The sequence below is a fragment of the Etheostoma cragini genome, chromosome 23 (genome assembly GCF_013103735.1).
Source record: "Etheostoma cragini isolate CJK2018 chromosome 23, CSU_Ecrag_1.0, whole genome shotgun sequence".
Lineage (NCBI taxonomy): Eukaryota > Metazoa > Chordata > Actinopteri > Perciformes > Percidae > Etheostoma > Etheostoma cragini.
In genome coordinates this window covers 3,910,840-3,928,301 of record NC_048429.1, presented here as the reverse complement: position 1 = coordinate 3,928,301, position 17,462 = coordinate 3,910,840, and the positions used below count along the sequence as shown (strand labels likewise).

General features: G+C 39.3%; 2 protein-coding genes across 4 annotated transcripts in view; one reads left to right on the top strand and one right to left on the bottom strand.

Moving 5' to 3' along the window:
- The window catches only part of ppfibp1a (PPFIA binding protein 1a), a 103,758-nt gene that overhangs the window by 68,678 nt on the left and 17,618 nt on the right, over positions 1–17,462 (bottom strand). For all 3 annotated transcript variants that reach the window (XM_034863568.1, XM_034863570.1, XM_034863569.1), the window contains exon 3: positions 10,891–10,998. In XM_034863568.1, the coding sequence (XP_034719459.1) occupies positions 10,891–10,998 (108 nt within the window). The remainder of the gene's footprint in view (positions 1–10,890; positions 10,999–17,462) is intronic.
- On the top strand, positions 629–11,141 carry syt10 (synaptotagmin X). Its single transcript, XM_034863580.1, has 8 exons — positions 629–1,165; positions 1,868–2,261; positions 4,994–5,555; positions 7,621–7,741; positions 8,012–8,183; positions 8,752–8,881; positions 9,599–9,608; positions 10,898–11,141. The coding sequence occupies exons 1-8, from the start codon at positions 964–966 to the stop codon at positions 10,921–10,923; spliced, it is 1,617 nt and encodes a 538-aa protein (XP_034719471.1). The 5' UTR covers positions 629–963; the 3' UTR covers positions 10,924–11,141.

Here is a 17,462-nt window from a genome sequence, read left to right as displayed (position 1 = left end):
TTATCAGTAAAGACAGTGATTGGTTTAACACTGGTCATAGGTCTACACACTACACACAGTTTTATGATGCAAAAAAAACCATTAACATACCAAAATAACCATTAGACATGCAACTGAAAGTTGAAGAAATCTTTGGACAACAATCACACAGTGTGCCAAAAGGTAATTATTGCCTTAAAAATATTAACTAAATAGATTTTAAATGGATAGTTATCTTTTTTAGACTTATTTTATAGAAAAATTTGCCATTTTTATGTTGCAACTGTCCCTGACATGTAACTAGACAACCTGTTCAGTCTACTTTTCGAAAGAATTTACACGTACTGTTTAAGTTAATAGATAATTGGCAGGTAAAGTGATGGTGAGAAAAACATGATTTATACTGGGGAAACGTGTTACAACTGTCCTTGACTCACAGACTTAAATAGTTATTTTAATTAAGAGTGATATAAAAAATAAATGAAATAGTTCACACCGCAATAGCTTAGACTTTTTAAACACTTAAATACTTTCTGAATATAAGAAATAGCCTCATAGCCTCATTTTTTTTAGGGGTTCAAAATAAAAACGTCTTATGCGAACCTATTCACTGTACCCACAATCTCTTATAGGCTGGTCTCTGCAGGGTAACAGGGACAAAAACCTGTTCGGGGTTGGGAGGAAGTCTAATAACCCGCAGGAAAGGCGGGGACACCAACAGGTCGCTCACGGGGCACAGCTACTCGAAAAAGTAATCTCGTTACTGTCACCAATCAACAGGACCCAATAGCAAACTGATGTGCATCGCTATTGGACACAGCCAGGGCTGGACTCCAGCACCCCGCCGCCTGTTACTCAAACACAGGGAGCGCGTCTGGTCACTCGATCCTCGTAGCGCGCTGGATATGGATCAGGACGCAGCGTGCCTCCCTGCTGTCTCCCGCGGACGGGCTGCACTCTGTGGCGCATAACAAAGGTGCCCAAATGAATCACCGCCCTCCTGGCTCCCCCGGCGTGCAATGGCTTAACAGGAGAGACATGAGTGTCCGGACGGAGGACAGCATCACCTTGTGCCAAAGGGCTCTCGAAATCATCACGGAACTTTGTCTCACGGGACACGTAGACCGGGAGAAATGTTCGGATATTTTCCCCCTGGAGAGCAACATACCAGGTAAAGGACACGCAGGTAAATGCAATAGTCTTCATTTTCTTTCCCGCCATTCCCTCAATTAGTCACTTTCGTGTGTTCCATTTAAAAAAAGAGATTACGTTGTTGCAACGTTTGGAATTAAAAAACAGAAACCAAATATCAGCACTCACTTGTACAACTACTTAGTTGTATGTATTGTATCGCGTTGAACTGTTGAAACTGTTTCTCTACCTGTTACGCATCCAGACTGATGAAATAGCAACAGGTGGAAATAGACTGAGGTCTGAAATCCTGGCTTTCTCCCGTCTTTCTCTCCGTTTTTTCCTTTGCAATCTGGGTAACTTACTCAGTGTCAGTTTGATGAACAGATTTTGAAAAGCTGCATGTATAAGCTGCATTAAGCTTTCTTGCATAAGATACAGTCAGTGCAAACTTTGCATTTGAATATTAGTAAGAACAGTTAATGTCAGGAGCAGGTGGGATATGTTTTTCACTTTGGTCATTGAACGTGTAATTGTTCTGATGCTGTGGCTCCATGACTGAGGTTCTACATGACTTTATATTGTCCTGCTTTAACAGGTGCATATGCTGCCCCTTCTTTCTTACAGCTGGCTTTCTCTCCTTTTTTCTCTTTCTCCCTTGCATGTTTGTCTGTCATATTTTGTCCCTTGCTTGCTTCTCCTTTCTTTTTTATATGTCTCTGTCTTCCTCTATGGATCTCTCCATGGTTACATGTAGACATCTCTATTAGTCTCCTTGCTGTGGTCGTGGGTTTCTGTGGCCTCGCCCTGTTGGTAGTCTCTCTCTTTGTCTTTTGGAAGCTGTGCTGGCCCTTTTGGAGGAGCAAGGCTCTCTCAGCCCATGCCGAAAATGGCCTCAATGTTCGTTTCCCCGAGGCACCTCCACTCAACTCGCCGCCGGTCACAGAGTGCAAAGTGGCGGAGGTGGAGAAGAAGTATCCGTTGGAAATGAAGGTGAATGGACGGAGCACTGTCAAGCTCCTCGAGGCGGCCATGAAGATCAGCCAGACGTCGCCAGACATCCCCGCAGAGGTGCAAACAGCCCTGAGGGAGAAGCTCAGCCAGCAAGCTAAGATCCAGAGGCAGACCACCGAGCCCACCTCGTCCTCCAGGTACCTTACATGTTCTCAATGCGGTCATAACCACTCCCTGCCTGTGCCTGCATTGAGGACATAATCCTGACAAGCTATTTATACACATGTATCTATCTGGTGCTTACAATTATGGCACAATGGTTGAATCCACATTGGTTTGTTTCCCACAGCCATGCGGCAGAAGTACACACAAAAGTGATGTCTACACAATGCCAAAACTGTCCTGACATATGGTGGCAGTGCAGCCACTGACCTTGCGGTGATTTGGCACGTGTCATGTAAAGCAGCATAGACTATACAGTGGCCTTGAAATGCTGTTCCACATGTGAAACCGTCTGTCCAGATAAAAAAAAAAAAAATCTCAACAGCCAGACTCTGTGGTATTTCTCCTCGCTTCATATTGAAACCCTATAATCTCTTTTATGTGTGAGTCAAGCTGATGTGGTAACGGTGGAGAGCGACCACAGTAATTAAACCACCAGCTCTTGCTTTTCTTTGTTTCCCAGCACTGTGTTTAAACGAGAACGTCCATAATTAGCAGTGCTGGGGGGTGGGAGCTGTCATGGTCGAAGTTGGGTTCCTTGGTGAGACGCACCAGGCAGCTGCACTCAGTTTCTCAAAGGAACACGTTATTGATATCGCTTTGGTTGGTCGTTATGCTCGTTATTTCAATTAAATTGAGACCAAGGTCTTCATGAATTATACACCCACGAGGGATGCAGAATGGCCAGGTTAAGGATTACAACGCCTACTGCCTTCATCCTTCTGCCTACTCTTTTCACAGCGATTCCTGATCATCACTAATTATTTCCTTTTTGAATGACACAATGTCAAAAACACCTACGACATGCTCTTAGCCCAAGACCAAATACTGTTTTAGGGCCAATCTTAGCTTAAGAAGAATGCAGTGAAGCCCTGTTGCTTAACAAAGCTACAACAACAAACAGGAGGTTGATATAGTGCTGATATTTCTAACCAAATTCTGTTGGGCTGCAATTAACAATTATTTGTATTATCTTCAAAAATATTCAGCAAATCCTCACATTTGAGAAGCTGGAACCAGCAAAGAGTTGGCATCTGACATGAAATATGATTAAATTGAATATTAACTAATTGTTTTGGCTCTAAGTCATAGACAGCCTGCCTTGAAAGTTCACATTGGGGCCATGATTGTCATTATTGGAGATTCTTTGACAATTATTGTGGGGCAAGAAAAAGAATAATCCATAAAAGTGAAAAACTCTTAATCCTACCAACCCTCCATTTAAAGATATATTAAACAGGTAGCATCCGGTTTTGAAAAACAGCACAAAAAGTATGTGTTTGTAACTCTCTGAATTTTAGGAATGAGAACAAGACAGAAAATGTCACTGAACTTATCTTGCCACCAAATTCTTTTTTTAATTGAAAACTGAAACATACCGATTCAATTAGCTTTTTATCCCTGGATTTGGTGTATGATTTGATATAAATGGTTTTGGTTGTATTTCAAGCAATTTCTCCCAAAGGTTTGTACTGGCTCTTAGAAAACATTAAGCCTTGTATGTTTTTACGATACTTGAGTGCGGAAAGGAATTTAATTTTCAGCTCTGCTTTCTGGGCAACATTATTGTTCCATAGCTGTCAGATTGTTGTGATTGTCTTGCTGTCAGAAAGGAGGAGGGCCAGTTGCTAGGTGACAAGATCAGCGAGTTAAACACGGCTGTTGCTTTTTTCAAAAGATGTCAACTTCACAGAAATATGCAGCATTCAGGTAATTTGTAAACAATATACAATCTGAATGCTGAGAGATATTTGTTATTTTATTTTTCAAAACCCATGTTCAGTGGTGACAAAGATGGAGAAAATCCGTCCGTTTGGCTGCTTGTCCTTTTATGGTGTGGTTCTACTTTAAGGGCCACAGCAGCTGTGTTCAGTAAGAAAGTGGAAGCATGTTGTGTATGTCAGTGTGCTTAGTTTGTCTACAAAATCAAGAATGTGTGGTCAAATTAAGTCATTTTACCAGGCTCAAAAGGACTATAAATACAGTATGTAAACCATAAATTAGCGAGGGCATAAAAGCATTTTTTTTTTCTTACAGTTATTTTTATTGAAGTTACATAAATTGCAAAAAGAACACCATTACCACCCCGCAACAAACATGCCCTACCCCCTGCCATCACTCAATCAAGTTAAACTTGCTTTACTCTATACATTTAGCAATACAAAGGGAAATTGAGATGTAAAAGGTCAAGTCTAAGCAGAAGCAGCACGTCCAGGCCAGAATACAGGTGTGTATAAAAGGTCGTAACATGGTAATTTCATTATTTATTTATGTACTTGTGCAGAGGGTTTATTTAAAAGGTCAAAAAAGATTACAAAACATTAACAAATTTCTTTTTAGAACCCTGTAGCGTACATCGTTTTTTTTTTTTTAGCTTTCGGTTAGATAATACATCCCTTATCACTGTGAGCATGTTAAGCTATTTTGTGCCAACATGCATCAAGCATATTGAAAGCTAAGAGGCATTACTGGTAAGAGTTGACTTGGGACTACAGTAAATATTTATACTTCAATACTAAAGACCAACCAAATTTCCTGAGCTATTCTATCAGACATTAATATGTCATGAGCACCACACTAGTATGCATCATGTTTTTCAGATTTAGTTCTCTTCTGACAAACCATTAGTACCCATCATAACAAAGCCACTAATGCATAACACTGACACTTGAGACATTTACAAGATGCCCTTTGCCCTTTTCAACAGGCACAATTCATTCCGGCGCCACCTGCCGCGCCAGATGAATGTCACCAGTTTTGACTTCAGCATGGACACAGTGCCTCTCCGCCAGTCTTCTACAGCAAGTATTGGAAGAATAAAGCCTGAACTCTACAAGCAGAAATCTGTGGACTCAGAGGATGAAGCTAAAGAGCCTGTGGAGACTTGCGGAAAGCTCAGCTTCTCACTGCGTTACAACCACGAGGAGCAAGCGTTGGAGGTGAGAATCCTTAAGGCCTTGGACCTGCCTGCCAAAGACTTCACGGGCACCTCCGACCCTTACGTGAAGATCTACCTGCTACCAGAGAGGAAGAAGAAGTTCCAGACACGAGTCCACCGCAAGAATCTGAACCCCGTCTTTGACGAGACCTTCTGTTTCCCCGTGGCGTATGATGAGATTTGCAACCGCAAGCTGCACTTCAGCGTCTACGACTTTGACCGCTTCACCAGCCATGATATGATTGGCGAGGTGGTGGTGGACAACCTCTTTGAACTCTCTGATCTTTCCAGGGAGGCTGTAGTGTGGAAGGATATTCATGCGGCAACTACAGTGAGTTGGCGTTCACACTAACACACTGCCAAATACTTGTTTGTAATGTACAAAAACTTACAGCCACAGACTTCTTCTGTGCTATCTTTGAGAAAAAAAACTCACAGTAAATACTGTTTTTAGAAAGGTCTTAACATTAAGTATTGCACTGAATCCCTTTTAATACCCAAGATTCATCAACATCGTTCTGCAAATGAGGCAGGTGGAACACATTGCATAATCAAATGCTTTGGGAAATCTATTTCATCAGCCAAACACCCACACACATATTCCAGAAACTGCTGGGTATTCCACAGATATAAATATAGCAACAGAGTAACATTATCCAATCACGAGATTTATGAACTGCAGCAATGTGCTTTCAAACGTTACTGTAAAGTAATCACACAAACAGGCTAGAGCGTATGTAGCTGGTATGTCCTCATTTGAACTGGCAATTTAACCTATGATGCGTTTCAGTCCTACGTTAACACACATCACAATTTACTTAAGAGCCTCTGCTTTATTTATGAATGTTTTCATTGTGATAAACACCAAGGCATTGTTGTCAGGTTCACAATAGCTTCTGAAGGCTATATTTTACAGTATATAATTGCTACCGATTAACTATACATTCAGTTTGGCATACAGAGTGACTACAGATTATTCTCTATTTCCTCAAATAAATTGACTGGTGTTCATTTATTGTGTATTGTCAATGACAAGTGGTTAATTTTTAAATCACAATTAAAGTTAAGTTTTCTTTTTTAAGTACTTAAATTCGAGCCATTCCTTTGCCTTGCTTGTGTAGTCAACAAGAAAGATTATATTTGCCTCCTCAAACTGCAGGCCATAGATTAACCTTAAACTTCCTCCTGTGTCGAATCAATACACCTGAAGGCAGCTTCAGGTACTTTGTGAATTTTTACTTGAGATTAAGGTGTTGGATGTAACACTCATAAAGGGTGTGTGTGTGTGTGTGTGTGTGTGTGTGTGTGTGTGTGTGCATGTGCACGTGTGTGTGTTTTTTATGGCATATGCAGCATATCCCAAGGTTTGTGGGTAGAATTGTGTTGTGATACATTTGAATGATACCTAAAGTCACAATGTATGATTGTTTGTGCTACTATATATATACATATTACAATGTATTTAATATTAATACATTTTTAGCCAACTTGGTTCCCATGTGACTGCAGTAACGGGCCTTTAATTACATAAGTTTGGTACTTCTGAGTACTGTCTAGTTTTAAAAGACTTTTAACACTATTATTTAGTTTGCTAGGTACAAATAATAAAGCCAGAAACAAAGCTGAGAGGTTGTTTAGACCCAGTGTTGCTTCACAATAAATACTCTTATAAGCATGTTACCATGCACAATACCTCTTAAACCAATGTATTGGACAAATTAAAACATTGATCTGACAAGGGTGTTAGATGAAAAGTCCAGACTTCACAAAAGTGATAATTCATCTTGAGGAGGTCATAATAATCTAAACCAAATGTCATGGCAAACTATCTAATATTTGTCAATTTACAGCATATACTGTATATATTTAACTTTTAACTAAAAATGGCAACATCATGGTGGTGCTAGAGGAAAGTTCAGGAAATAATCTTTTATTTAAAAAAATAAAATGGATTAATCAGACTAAGAGAGATATATCTTATGCTGACCATGAATGCCTATACAGAATTGTATGGCACACAATCCAAGTTGTTGAAATATTTCGGTTTGGACAAAAAGTAGTGTACCAACCGAAACTGCCATCCCTGCAGCCACACAGCTAGTGTGCCAAAAGTCAAATCATTCATTGCAACTATTAAGAAACGAGCAAGTGACTAACAGCAGGCAGATGAGAGAATAGTAACAAATAAGAATGACTAATAGGGTTTGGTGCCTGTACTGCATTGCATAAGAAAAATATCACAGCCTGCCATGCCTCACTGCTAAAATTTTAAGAACCAGCTGACAAAATACAACTTCCTTTGGGTAATTACCTGTCTACTACTTGCTGTGGCATTTTGATTCATAAAATGTGGTCAAAGCCTTTAAAATGCATGTCTTTCTTGTTTTGTCCTCCAGGAGAGTGTTGACCTGGGAGAGATCATGTACTCGCTGTGCTATCTTCCCACAGCAGGAAGAATGACCCTAACAGTCATCAAATGCAGAAACCTCAAAGCCATGGACATCACAGGCTCCTCAGGTAATCTGACAGCAGATAAGATGTGGCTTACATCGACAGCACACACTGCGCCATAAATCTAAGTTAGTGGCCACTTAGAAAAAAAATGGGGATATGACACACAGAGGCAAATGAGAACAAATTGTTGAACCTATTACAATCCGAGTGAGAATATGTCTTAGCTATATTTTTATATGAAAAACAGTTTCTGAACTGAATGTTAAAGGACATTCCCTTAACATTTGTATTGTTAGTTTCTGACATCATCATGACAGTAAACGTGTCTCCCAGACCCATATGTGAAGGTTTACCTGATTTGTGATGGACGGAGGTTGAAGAAGCGAAAAACAACCACCAAGAAAAGCACGCTCAATCCAGTGTACAACGAGGCCATCATCTTTGACATTCCCCCGGAGAACGTGGAACAAGTCTGTCTGTCCATCATGGTGATGGATTATGATCGGTAAGTCAAGCAGTCACTAGATGTCTCTATAGTACATGCTATCATGTCAGCAACAAGGCAACACAATTCAAACATGAGGAAAGAAAGATGTGTGTTTTTGAAGTGTAACTTTGATCAACAAAAGCTATGGAACACAGAAACTGATCGTTTAAACAAGTTTGACTGCTTTTAGAAGGTGTGCAGTTGATTGTTGTTTGGTTTAGACTTGACCTTGATAAACTTTCAGCTTCTTTTGAAAGATTATTTTTGGGCTTTACCACCTTTATTTGGTAGGACAGCTAGGTGAGAAAGGAGAGAGAGAGAATGGGAAGACATGCAAGAAATAGTCCCAGGTCCGATTCGAACCCTGGACCTCTGCATCGAGGCATAAACCTCTCAGTCTATGTGTGCCTGCTCTACCCACTGAGCCAAACCGGCCACTTTCAGCTTCTTTTTGACACATTTATTTAATCTAAGACCGGCGAAATAAGTAATTAATGGTTGAGTTTAGTCAGGTTTTTTTGTGTCTGTTCCAGGACTACCAGAATCTTTACAATGTGCATCCAAATGTGTGTTTTACTACTAACAGGGTGGGACACAACGAGGTGATTGGTGTGTGTCGCACCGGGCCAGATGCTGAGGGTCTTGGACGAGATCACTGGAACGAAATGTTGGCTTATCCACGAAAGCCCATCACACACTGGCACGCCCTGGGAGAGGTACAGACACTTCTTTTACCCCTGACTCCAGTTTCCCCAAGTCTCAAAGCAGTCATATTTACAGAGCTTTCTACAAGTGCCTGAATGTGACAGTGGACAGAACTGGATAATGTGCTGTTCAGCTCTGTCTTGCTGAGCTTGAGCTTCTTCCTCCATTTCCTTAAAGTAGATTACATTATTTTCAATCTTAATCTTTGGTTTTCTTATTTATAAAAAAAAAATCCATCCATGCAGCTTGTTTTGAATATTAGAAAACACCAGGTAATCCAAATCCTGTCTGCAACATGAACAGCAGCTGTTTTCTCTTGACTTACTGAAGGCATATTCTGAACATTCCTCCTTCACAAACAGCAGGAAAAAAAAGTGCTTGGTACATGGGGACATACAAATCTGGGTTGAAATTATTTATATCCAAGCTACTCCTAAAAGGTCTCTGTATTTCTCTGTAAACAACAAACAATGAGCTTGAAGGGATATTTTGAGATTTGGGGAAATGTATCCACTCTCTTACCAAGAGTCAGATGACATTAATATCATCTTGGTGCTTTGCTGTCTAGTTTGCTAGCTAATGAGATACCATATGTAAATACTATAAGACAGTTGTACAGTTGCTGGAAGGCTAACTGTGCCTCCCCCGTTTTTTATGTAACTACATATTTTACATCTTATCAATGTTTCTTCCTCTTTTGCCACAACTACTCCCCATCTGAGGAATAGGAAATTACAGGTGATTACCCGTTTTCAGTGGTAAATCTACTTTATAAGCTTTGGTTAAAAAAAACTAAAAACTGTGATCATAAGCAAAAACCATGTCTTCTGTAGCTCTTGTCAAAACCCTGTTGTGTAATAAAAACTCACTGCATAAGAAAATGGGAATAAAATCAACTTGGATTGGGTTTGTTATTTTTATATCTATTATCAGGAATAAGTTGTGCTGGGGAAAATAAAACAGCGTACTATACATAGAAAAGTAATGTTATAAAGGATTCATTATAAATAATCCTAAAATGACAGTCGGCAACAGTAACAGCTAAGACAGTTGTCAAGACCAACGGAAGAGCAGGATGTTTTAAAACTGCTCACAAGCTCAATAGAGTAGTGGGTGAGGTTTAAATAGTGAAAATGTGTGTTTAGCTATATTTTGGCCAAAGTTAAGTGTTTAAAACATGCAAAGAGAGAAGAGGAGTTGGCTGTAAATTGGGTTTGACTCTTGTCTAACAATGTTGTGATAGTTTTGTGGTGTTAAAAATCCCGGATGTGATTTCCAAATGCAATCTTTTGTTATCTTTATCCTTTTTTTCCTACTGTGCAAAATGCTGGAATCCATCGTAATTGCCTAACAGCCATTTTGCTCCAAGAAGGAGCCACTCATTTAGTGTCTTTCAGGCCTACAGTGGCTGTGGGACCTCAAAGTTTTAGACCTCATATTGTTATATGTCATAAAACTCATACACCGTTACACTTAACACTTGAGTTAAACTTGTCTTTTTATGCCTTGGACAATTGTCTCACTCATTCAACGAAATTAAACTGAAACTGTATGCCGTCACTGCTAATGTGAAAGTTGTTGCAGTACTCAGTATGAGGACAAAGTACATTGAAAAACTCTTAAATCAACTACAGATAAAGATGAATCATCAGTGTATGCACATGTGTGCATACATAAAAGTGCCAACAAAATTGTCAACACTGCAAGGGGGACAATTACAACCCATGTGGACGTAGATGCACGCCAAACATGCCAAGTAAAGGACAATATTTTAATCACTAATAACGTTCCCTTATACTATAGTTTTTTGGCCACATCCCCTGGCTAACACAAACACCCTCTTTTAAAAACAGTAATCTGACTCTGCTGCTTAATGAGACCTGAACAAGGTGGGTCAATCAAAGATGTTTTTTTGCCTATGATCACAGTACATCCTGAGGACTAGAAGAATAACCTGCTTACTAACCACAAATTGAGAAAAGAAATCCTCTATAATGTGTTGTGTTTTATGATATCTTACCTTGCAGTGGCCGGGAAGAGCAGCAAGCTTTGAGAGTCAAGGTTCGTGTCCTTCACCCAAACCTCCACAGACACCCTGATGGTCGCAGGGAGAGTGAGAACGTCCCCTCTGTAAGGAAGCAAGACATTCGTTTAGAGTTGCTGGGTTTCCTGAGACTCTTGTGAGCATGTTGTATGAAGATACATCCCAACACATTTATGTTTATAAACAAGGTTGTATTGAAATTGTTCTTATTCATTCATTTGATATTGGGGCCTCTCTACAGAGTGTCTATGCACAGCACTCTCTGTCATTCAATTCAAGAGTTTGTTTTTCATACATCTGCTTTGAAATTCTTAGAAAGGCTTGGTATTCCAAACACTTACACAAGCAACATTAATGCTAGGCCTCACTACAAGAAGTCCTCTGTGATTCACATACAGTTGTAGCAACTTCTTCAAGATTCTGACAAAACATTTTTTCTGGCCCTCCAGCTCTGTAGTGAGTTGCCATTTTACTTTAACATGACACAAAGTCAAAAGGGCTACACTGCTCATTACCATGAAAGCATCTGCTTGACTAAAAATACAGTCAATAAATCCAGGGAGTCTTGATCCAGGTGTCCGGCTGAAGACTGCAGGTAATTGAGCATCCACAATGCTTGTTAAATCTCTCCTAAAATTCACCTGCCACAACTTTCACTATTGTGTAAAAGTGGCCATTAACCAGCCACTATTACATTTTTTATTAGAAAAGTCAACAGGATTCTCAGATTCAGAGAAAGTGTAGCATCTACTGTACGTGTAGCAAAGACAGTATAGCGAGATAAACAACAGTCACATCAAAGTGTGTTTGAAATAACTTTTTTCCTCCAAAAACCATGCAAGACTTAATAATAAATATAATGATTTCCTATTCATTTTTGTACATACCAGATTGATTTCGGCATCTTATTGCAAACTGAACAAACAGCATCAACAAATTAGGATCATCATGTTATTACTCCTATAACTATTACATATAATTCTGTTGTTTACACTGCAAATGTGCGATGATGAGAATGCATGCCAGTGATATCGAAAATAGTGTCCAATCATTGCTTAAAAACCGCAACTAGACACAGCACGTCTTTGGTTTCTCCAAAATGAAAAAAAAAAAGTAAGAAATGATTATAGTGTGTTTATCTGCTCTAAGCAGCAAACATCAGCATACCAGGCTAACTAGTCAAAACCTAGTCTCGCTTTGCCAGACCATCCACACGCTGCGGAGCGGAGGAGGGTCTGGCTACACTACACAGCATGCTGGGATGGGGAAAAAACGTGCTCTGGTTATTTGGCATTTCTTTAACCCTCATGTTGTCCTTGGGTCAAATTGACCCGTTTTCCAATATCAATGTTCTTTTTAATTACCAAAGATAACATGATTGATTCCATGCAACGCTCTTTGGCAAGTAGGCCTACAAATCTCTACTTTCATTAATTTTGGGGTGTCTTATTCAAATTTATATTTATTTGAGAAAAAAATGTAAGTGGTTTTTAAATAGTATTGAGTAAAAGTCGACATATTCCAGTCTGTGATTATCCATCAACATACATTCCTTTAATTTTAGTCTAAATAATTCAAAATTTCTGCTTTTCTAACTCAAACATTTGGTTTAATTTCCTTTAAATGAGGTTTTATTGACCAAAAATTCCAAAGATAACTGTAAACTAAAGTTAATACTTTAGTGTTGAGTAGTGTTGAAAACATCAAAAAAAGTGTTGGAAAAATACAAAACGCGAGAAAAAGTTAAAAACATCGATAAAAGCGTCAACAAAAGTGTTTGACAGGAAGACAACGCTAGGGTTAAACCAATCACAATCATCTTTGGCGGCGCTAATCTCCGCACTAAGCCGCTGTAAAATAGTTGTGCGAGAGAAAACTCTGATTGGACAGTTAGTCTACCTAGCTGTCTCAATTTTACAGAGATCTGAGGAGCAGTTCACCACAGTCCTCATAAATTCACCGGAGTTTAAAATTCCATCACAAAAAAAGCGGAAGGAAACAAAAAATATGTGCATCCGGCCAAATTTTCTGCGGCACCGGAGCAATCCCAGAAGTGGAACGTCAAGGTTGTAGACTAGTGGGAACCTAACCCAGCCTTACATCCTGGGACAAAAGGATTTTAGAATACATTATAATGTGAGACTACAGGTAAAAAAAAAAGCCCTGATTACAATTAGCACATTGACTGTTTAGCATTCCCCACTGTGTAGAAGCCAAGTTGTGTATCATTGTAAACTAGTCTGGCGATCACCAGACCAAGCCAAGTTCAATAGATTTGAGACTGATTATTGGTTTGGGGGGTCTGCCCTGTATTTTCTCTGCACAAGAAGCAAGACCAACAGGCGTAGTTTAAATGACTCTGTACGCAATTGGATAGTCCTTCAACCAATCAGACGAACGATCCGGGTGACGGAGAAGCGCCATCTGCATCCACGGGTTGCATAACTTTGGCGGCGTTCGGTGGCCGCCGCTATGTTGAATGTAAACAAGAAGCTGCTTGGTTGCTTCTCTATCGTCATCGTGTTAAACCCGCCAATAGCACGCCGGGTAGATAAGCCAGTTTGTGATTGGTTCTGAAGCGGGAGAATTAAACGTGCAGGTTTCCAGACCAAGCTGCAGGAATTGAAATGAAATCGCCAGCAGAGTGGGCGGGGATACCCAGTCTAATTGTAGGCTCATTGTAAACTTTGCTCCCGGGGGAATTACTATGATTTTTGGGTCCTTGTTAATTATAGAGTGTGTTCTAGACCTACTCTTTCTGTAACGTGTCTTGCGATAACTCTTGTTATGAATTGATACTATAAATAAAATTGAATTGAATTGAATGAATGCGTAAAAAATGAAAGCCTGACAGGCGTAGCAACAACAACAAAGGAGGGTGGAGCTTAGCGAAGGCTCAAAGGCCAAACACCACCAAAAACATAAAGTAGAGTAACACAGATGGTAATCTTAATTTAAAATCTTGGAAGAAAAAAATTATTATGTAACAATTTTTCCTCACCAGTTCCAGACTTATGGAATTCTAATCCATAAACCATGTCCAAATCGTATGTATGTTTTTTGCATCAAGCCATATGAACTAAAGTGCATCTAACACAGAAAATTTACTCAGCTTCTCCTCATACATGAGTAATAAGAAACCAATAAGAAACCATATCTACACCAAACATGGCAAATAAAAACGGCTATGTACTGTTATCTTACTTGCACATTCTTATGATGCTTTTTGTCCCTTGCGCTGCCCTTACTATTAACAAGAATATTTTTACTTGTAGCATGCCTCTCACCACTTTAAAAACACACCCAATGAGGGAAAATGTAAAAACAAGGAATATATTAAGAGTATTTAAAATGTCAAACTTTGTGTTTACATTTGTATATATACTTGTCAATGGCACTGTTTGTATATATCCAAAAGAAGTTTGTAGAAGAAGTTGTTGTGAACTTATGGAGACATCACAATGTATTTCTATTGTTTGGTGATAATTTGAACAGCTCAGACTTGTAATTGAGTGAAATTTATTCACGTTCTGTATTAGTTGTGAACAATTAGTCAGGCTGGAGACCCAGTAATGCCAACTCTACCATATCAAGTTATTTCATGTTTAGGAGTTTAGAGCTTTGATCTGTAATTGTTTGCATATTGGTTAAATCTATACTGAGCAACAACAAATGCAACGGCTGTCATGATGTGTACAGTTTGTGATAACTTTTGTAACACTTTAAAGTAAATCTTTGGAATATGATTTATTGTATCTGTTTCATATGCATTTTAACTAAATAAAAGAAAAAAAATGAAGAGTCCCAGTATGTCTCTCTTTGTCTGGAAAAGAAGAATGAATATTTCCTTTCATCAAATTGTTTCTAAAACAACAGCATTTACTAACAGCATCCACTATTGCCATGTCCCCAGTTTGGAGAAGCAGGAAGGATTACTGGCATGAAAGCTAAGTAATGTACTGCAGGCAGCGGCAAAATGTATTTTAGCAAACCAAGAACACCAATATCAGTTTTAGTGTATGCTATATTAACAATATTTTCTCTGCTTTACCTTGCCGTTAGACAGCCCCTTCCAACGGGAAACTGAAGCTGTTATCTATGCTCTTTTCAAATTCTTCACACTCCTTTGACAAAAACAGTCATTTTACCTTGCTGCACACAAGCGTTGCCGGTCTATCGCTGCCTTGATCCGTTAGTTTGTTTTTGTTACTGTGTGACTTTCGTGTTGGAACGTTTTTTTTTGATTCACCAAAGGCATTCAAATCTGGACAAAAACAAACTCACACCCTTGGCATACATTCATGCCACATTAGGTAACTTTCATAAAAATAACTAGAAAACTATATCCTGAAAAAATTGTGTTCCTCTGCCTCCATGTAGAGCTCCAAACGACATTTGTAAGTTTCCACCGCGCCCAAAGATGAACATCCAATCAGAGCCAAAGAATCTCTAACACAATGTCAGTGAGTACTTGTGAACCTTGATCAAACTGTCAAAGTACGCGCTGATCAAATATGAATCAGGATTCTGTTACTGCATGACCTATTTCATAGGGCTGGGCAGTAAAACCATTTTGAAAAGCGATCGCAAAAAATTAAGGTAAATAACAATGATAAGCTTTGGACATATTTACCCGATAACACAACTACCAGGGTCTCGCTTTTTGGCTTGCCGGACACACTCGCTTCCTATTGTGAGCGTTTGTCTGTTGCCGGTGTTGTGTGGAAGTGTGTTCCTCTCCTGTGTTGTTTAGTCTTTCCTGTCTGTTGAAATGTGAACCATCCCCATTTATATAGTTGCCCATAGGTTCAGGTTTAGGTAACATTAGGGGGAATCACAAATTGACGCGGGGTAAAGTCTTCGACCGTGAAAGTGGTGCTGGACATGAACGTGAACTTGCTCTCAAGTTGATAAAATAGGTTACACAACGTCAGTTATGTAAAAATGTTTTGGATTCCAATACAGCGACGAGGAACAGAATAAGCCGGTCTGCAAGTTATGTCGGCGGTTGGTTCCAGCCAGGACGGGAAACGCAACAAATCTTTTCCATCACCTGACCAGGTACCATTCCGCGACCACACCAACAGTATGAAAATATGGACTCATGCTGGCTCGACTCCACACAAACACAGGCTGCAAGTTAAAACCGTTAGTTTGTCTACTGGTAACAGCGCTAGCATTAGCTGTGCTGTAGCTGCTGAACCAAAACAACAACCAATTGTGTCGTCATTTAAAAAGGAGCAAAAATATAAGGAGCAATATTTCTTATTGTATTGTATTGAGATGCTTTCTTGGCAAGAGTTTACATTTAATAGGTTGCTTTTATGTAGTTTTAGGTTCAAAAGAATATATATATATTACAGTATATATATAAATTAGGGCTGTCAAAAATAGCGCGTTAACGACGTTAATTAGTTGTTTGTTGTTAATTACGTCAATTTTAACGCATTTCACGCATGCGCAGTGTGACAAATTATTCAGGTCAGGAAAGTGGTTGGGAGCTAGAGGCAAGATGGAGCAAGGTGAGCAAAGTGGGCCTATTGACGGATTCAAATATAAAAAGAATGAGGATGGTAAAGTTAACAAGTACAAGGTTATTTGCAAGATTTGTAACAAGGAGTTTCAATTTCACCGGAGCTGTTCAAGCTTGAGGTACCATGTCAACGTCAAACATGCATTTGCTGGGCCGTCAGGTTCAGCAAGTGGTTTGCGCCAGACCACGCTGAATGTTCGCAGGCCATTAACAAAATCAACCTCAGATAATTTGACCAACGCAATAGCAAAATGGATTGCAAAGGATTGTAGACCCATTAGCATTGTAGTAAACTCAGGTTTCCTTGATGTTTTGAAAGTGGCGTCTCAAGACTCCTCATATAAGCCACCGTCAAGAGCCACAGTTATGACAAAAATCCACGAGCTCTATGAAAACGAAAAAGAAAAAAGGAAAGAGGTCTTGGCTCAAGTAAATCATATCGCCCTGACAGGAGACCATTGGACATCAGTGAGTAACAACAATTACCTCGGAGCAACGGCACATTTCATCAGTGACACGTGGGAACTGAAGTTTTTTGCGCTGACTATATTCAAAACCGAGGAGCGTCATTTTGCGGAAGCTTGTAAAGAACAGTTCCTTTCTGTTGCACGTAAGTGGGACATCGAGGGCAAGACGATAACCATTGGGACTGACAATGCACATAATATGAAAATTATGTATCTGTGTCCTGTTATTTATCTTTTGGTATGCATTTCAGAAAAAAAATGGTTAGGATTCAGGTGTAATTGCAAATAGTTATTAATCCTGATTAATCCACTGAAAATTCTGATTAATTTGATTAAAAATTTTAATCATTTGATAGCCCTAATATAAGTACATAGAATAGAGTATAGTGAGAGTTTGAGCAAATTACACAATTTTTTTTTTTTTTTAAAGTTACCAAATGTAGCTTCAACACAGCCAAAACGATCAAAATGTAAAATGTAAAAGTTAGTCAAGTAGCCCTTTCTCCAAACATTTGTTATTTGGCTCTATGGTTGGCTGGGACTGTGTT